Source organism: Salpingoeca rosetta, assembly GCF_000188695.1.
Source record: "Salpingoeca rosetta unplaced genomic scaffold supercont1.32, whole genome shotgun sequence".
Classification (NCBI taxonomy): Eukaryota; class Choanoflagellata; order Craspedida; family Salpingoecidae; genus Salpingoeca; species Salpingoeca rosetta.
Window position 1 is genome coordinate 134804 of NW_004754902.1, and position 5000 is coordinate 139803.

At 54.3% G+C, this 5000-nt stretch overlaps 2 protein-coding genes across 2 annotated transcripts in view; one reads left to right on the forward strand and one right to left on the reverse strand.

Moving 5' to 3' along the window:
- Positions 1–150: 150 nt before the first annotated feature.
- Positions 151–1861, reverse strand: PTSG_12977 (uncharacterized protein; the record flags this gene model as incomplete). Its single annotated transcript, XM_004988865.1, has 4 exons — positions 1508–1861; positions 986–1226; positions 708–854; positions 151–377 (listed from the first exon to the last, which is right to left on the reverse strand). Coding segments are annotated over exons 1-4 (756 nt in total), but the record flags the coding sequence as incomplete, so codon positions are not given.
- A 341-nt stretch (positions 1862–2202) lies between these two features.
- The window catches only part of PTSG_10006 (uncharacterized protein), a 4689-nt gene continuing 1891 nt past the window's right edge, over positions 2203–5000 (forward strand). Inside the window, exons 1-8 of the mRNA XM_004988866.1 lie at positions 2203–2443; positions 2682–2746; positions 2884–2985; positions 3217–3327; positions 3577–3711; positions 3917–4172; positions 4378–4496; positions 4727–4814. Of these exons, the coding sequence (XP_004988923.1) occupies positions 2353–2443; positions 2682–2746; positions 2884–2985; positions 3217–3327; positions 3577–3711; positions 3917–4172; positions 4378–4496; positions 4727–4814 (967 nt within the window). The 5' untranslated portion in view covers positions 2203–2352. The remainder of the gene's footprint in view (positions 2444–2681; positions 2747–2883; positions 2986–3216; positions 3328–3576; positions 3712–3916; positions 4173–4377; positions 4497–4726; positions 4815–5000) is intronic.

A 5000-nucleotide genomic window follows, 5' to 3' on the forward strand; every position in this document is an offset into this window, starting at 1 on the left:
ACACACACGCACCATACACACACACGTGTTACACACACACACACACACACACACACACACACAGACACAGACACAGACACATACAGACAGACACATACAGACAGACATACACACATGCACACGCGTGCGCACATGCGTACAGTGTGTTACCTGCTGAGTTATGTTGGCGCCCAGAATGAAGATCTTGTTGTCTGCGTCCAGTTGGCACAAGAGGTGGAGCATCATGTTGTTGTACGACAGATGCGTCGCGTCCGTGAACAGGACCTTTGGAGACTTGGCCGACAAACCATTCAGCTTTAGGCAGAACAGAAGCTCGCTAAATGCACCGTCTTTGGTCATCAGGTGCGCTGCATGATGTCCATTTGCATTGATCCACTCTGCACGACCATCAGCGCAGTGGTATGCATACTTGAGTGTGTTGAAGCAACAACGGCAAAACATACACGTGCATGCATGTAAACACACGCACGCACGCACGCACATGCGTGTACATACAAACGCGCGCACGTGTACGTACACACAGACGCAAACACATACATACTTGTGTACACACACACGTGTACATACACGTGTACACACACGTGTACACACGCACACACACATACACACACACAGAGACACAGACACAGACACAGACACAGACACAGACAGGCACAGACAGGCATACACACACACACACACACACACAAGTTCGCAACCAAACTCACGAACGAACGAGTGCAGTCTGTCAAACTCCTCCTGCCGCTTGACGTGAGTTCTGCCTTGAGCTTGTGCTGCGTACTCTGCCATCTGGGAACCCGACATGGTTAGGCCGTAGCGGGCACTGACTTGTTGTACCTGAGCAGCGGGGTTTCCTGCAAGAAGACATGTCGCGCAGTGTAGAGAGAGGGAGGGGCAACAGTGAGATACCGAGGGCAACTGACGCGAGTTGTCCACATGACAAACGCACACGCATAGGTGATCACTTGGTTGCAGCGAGGAGTACCTATCATGGTTCGATCAAAGCGGGCGAGCGTCTGTGGACGAACACGGCGGCGCCCAAGCTCATGTTCACTGTCCTGTGCGAGCCAGCAAGCCTCGGTAATCTCCCACGCGCCGCTGACGGTTTGTTTGTTGGCGTGAATTGCATAGGCGCAGGTGCTTGGGTGTTTCCTCTGTTGTTGCTGCTTTGTCCAGGCTTTGTTGTCGCATCTCACGCGGTATGTCCTCGAATCCGTTGCCTTCACCTGGACAAGTGGCACGTTAACACATTCCGCGAGACACCACAGGGTGAACAGGACGCTGTTTCTTCGCATGCCCATGCGAAATCAAACGCACGCTCGAGCGTGCCAATCACCACACATGAACCACACAACCGCCACGCCACAAAGCGCCACGCGAAGCACACACAACACACGACAACCCGGCATGAGACACAGCACGCTGCCACAATGCCACGCGAAGCACACACGGCAACACGGCATGAAACACAACACGCTGCAACAACAACAACATAACACTCACTCACAATGTGATTAACGCCGAAGCGAACAGCAATCTCCGAGACAGCCTCCTGCACCTGCTCCTTGGAGATGAAGCGGGTACCCTTGGCAAGCTTGGCGTAAGCAGCCCGCAACGCAGCGTTGTTACTTGCTTCAACAACATCCATGGCTTGCACTGCCACTGTCACTGCCACTGTATGCGATCACACTGTCCTTCTTGCTTGGTTGGTTTTGCACGATGCGCCATATCCTGTGTGGCAAATTGCAAATTGCACCTGCAATGTGGAAAGCCCTGCAAAGCGGAAAGCGTTTGCCGTGGAACCCACCCAACCCGTTTGCGTGTGCCTCCGAGGCTGCGTGGAGTTGCGTTAGAAGCGCATGGGCACAGCTTAACGCAATCTGAACTCACGCGTGGCGCGAAGTCAAAGCCCTTTTGTCCATGCGGCAGATTCCATTTTCAAAAGTGTACTTTTCGAGCTGTCCCCACACACACACACACACACACACACACACACCACACACACACACACACACACACACACACACACACACACACACACAACACACTTCACCAATTGCACCCTTCCGAAGTGCAATTGGCAACCACATCCCATGTTGCTGAGTCAGCGATCTTTCCAATCAGTTGCGGAAAGCCAAAAACCAAAAAAAAAAAATAGTGAAGCTGCCACAAAAGCAAGAAAGGCAAACACCTTCCTTCTTCCTTCTTCCTTGCTTCTTGCAGTGTCCACTGACCACACACACACACACACACACAAACCACTATCGCCACTGCCAGACAAGCCGCATCTTCGTCACGCATCCACGCACACACAGCCAGCCAAGCAAAGCAAGCAAGCACGCGACCACAGAGATGGCCGACACCGCGTCCACGCCGGGCTCCCCCCAGTTCCGCCGCCGCGTCAAGGAGCGCGAGCAGCTCGATGAGCTCAACAACGAGCTCGGTGCGTGCGCTGCGCGGTGTACGTGGTGTTGTTGCGATGTGTTGTGTGTCGACGTGTTGTGCGGACATGTTTGTGCACGATCTTGTTTGTGTTTTGCGGTCGGACAGGAACAGGGATGTTGCTGGTGTTTGACTGCGTCTCGCTGTGAACGTGTTTCGACAACAGTCATGCCCAACTCACAACAAACACATTGGCTCTTGCTTCCCTTCTTTGTTGCTTGCTTGGCTTCGCTCGACAGCTGCGTACCTCGTGCGTGTGCGCGAGCTGCAGAAGGAGAATGGCGAGCTGACCTCGCAGCTCGAGGTGCGTGCGTGTAGGTTGTTGTTTCGAGAGTGGACGTGAGCTGTGCACGTCCTTTTGGATTGCTGCCCATGCTTGCTGTCGAGCAGTTGACAACAGCGCTAACATGAGACACATGCAATGTCCTCGACCCGGAACAGGCGATTCGCTTCTCTCGCAAGCGCTTTGAGTCGACGGCCACCATCAAGCTGGAGGGCCAGGTCAACGACCTCCTGGAGGAAATCCGCCGCAAAACCACCGAGGTGAGATGTGCGTGTGTGTGTGTGTGTGTGTGTGTGTGTGTGTGTGTGTGTGTGTGTGTGTGTGTGTGTGTGTGTGTGTGCGTGTGTGTGTGTGTGATGCGCATAAGTGGCACGTGAGCATGGCCCTGGTCTGTTTGTTTATTCACTTGAGCCGACATCAATATGGCATCTCACGTGCCTGCTTGCCTGTTTATCTTTCTGTTTGTTTGGTGGTGATGTTGTCGGCTGTAGATTGGCACCCTGAACCACCAGGTGCAGGATCTCCGCAAGCAGCTGAACAAGACGGAGGGCGATGCTCTGGAGGCAACCCGCGAGAAGGACGACCTCGCAAAGCAGCTCAACGTCAGTTGTGTTTTTGGTGTTTTGTTGTACGTGTGCTGTGTGTGTGTGTGTGTGTGTGTGTGTGTGTGTGTGTGTGTGTGAGTGAGTCTCTCTCTGTGTATGTGTGTGTGTTTCTTTCTTCATGCTTGTGTGCAAACAATGTGCGGTCCTTGTCGCTGGATCAAGATTCACCCACGTATGCGTCAACCTCCCCTCCCTCCCCTCCCCCCCCCAAACACACACACTCATGCACGCACACACAACCCACAGGAAGCGCTGTCGAAGGTGCAGGAGCTTGAAGGCCAGGTCTCTGGTCTGCAGCGGGATGTGTCGCAGCGGGACACGACCGTGACCAACCTCCAGCGCCGCGTGGCCTCCCTCGAGGCAGACCTCGGCCGCCAAGTCGTAAGTCTCTCTTGTTATTGCTGACACACACACACGCACGCACGCACGCACCTTTTGTTTTGGCCGTGCTCGCTCGGTTGCTCCTGCCACACGTGCTGTCTGCTGCCACTGCGCCAATTGCATGTACGCATGTAGAAAGTCCTTCCGCCACAAACAACAATCTCCATTTTCACCACCACCACCACCACCACCACCACCGCTGCAGGACGACACGAAGCGGGAGCGGCTTGCGCGGCTGGAGGCGGAGTCGCGTGCCCAGGGCCTTGAGGACAAGCTGTCGAGCCAGGACGACATGTACCAGCAGCAGGTGACGGCGCTTGAGGAGCAGATTAAGATTGGCGGCACGTCTGGCGGGCTGAGCGAGGAGGACCTCGAGGCAGCCCTCACCGAGGCAAAGGAGCACTACAAGCAGGCCGTCAACAACTTCCGCACACAGATGCGCTCATACTTTGCACAGCAGCGTACGTGTTGGAAGCGAGGTGTTGTGTTGCTTTTGTTCTGGGCGTGGGCTGTGTCGTGCGCTCATGGCGTGGTGTTTGTGTTTGCTCTTGATTGCTGTCGCTTTGCTTGGTCGTCAATTCGGTCATCTATCTTGTGTCCTCACACCCACCACAACAAACACCAATCACTGCTGTTTTGCACGTGTGTGTGTGTGTGTGTGTGCAGCGATTATTGAGCCCGACACGCGCGGGCTCGAGGAGCGAGCGCGTCTGCAGACGGAGGTGATTGAGTGGCGCTCAAAGTACGAGGACGTCAAGGCCCAGGGCGCAACCGCACAGACCGAGGTCAGCCCATGCTACGACTGCTGCCGTTGTTTGTTTGTTGTTCGTTGTTGGTTGTTTGTTGTCGTTTGCTGTTCGTTGTTGTTTGGGGATGTGCTTGCCGTTGCTATCGTTTGGATGTTGCTGTTGCTGTTGTTGTTTCTGGTAGGTAAAGTGGCAAATGCTTTGCCCCTTGTCACAATGACGTCGCCTGCTCTCACCGTTGCTTTGTCGGGTGTGTTGTCCATGGTTAGATTGAGGGTCTGAAGAGCAAGCTCGCTGGCCTGGAGGACGTGTTTGCCCAGATTAAGAAGTCCCACACCGACGAAATCCGCCACAAGGGTATGCCACTGTGATTTTGTCATTGTAACTGTGTGTGTGTGTGTGTGTGTGTGTGTGTGTGTGTGTGTGTGTGTGTGTGTGTGTGTGTGTCAACACCAATTCGATGATTTACATCCTGAGTCTCCCTTCCTCCTCCTTCTCCCTTCCTCACGTGTGCACGCGTCCATTGGCGTTTGGTGTCATTGT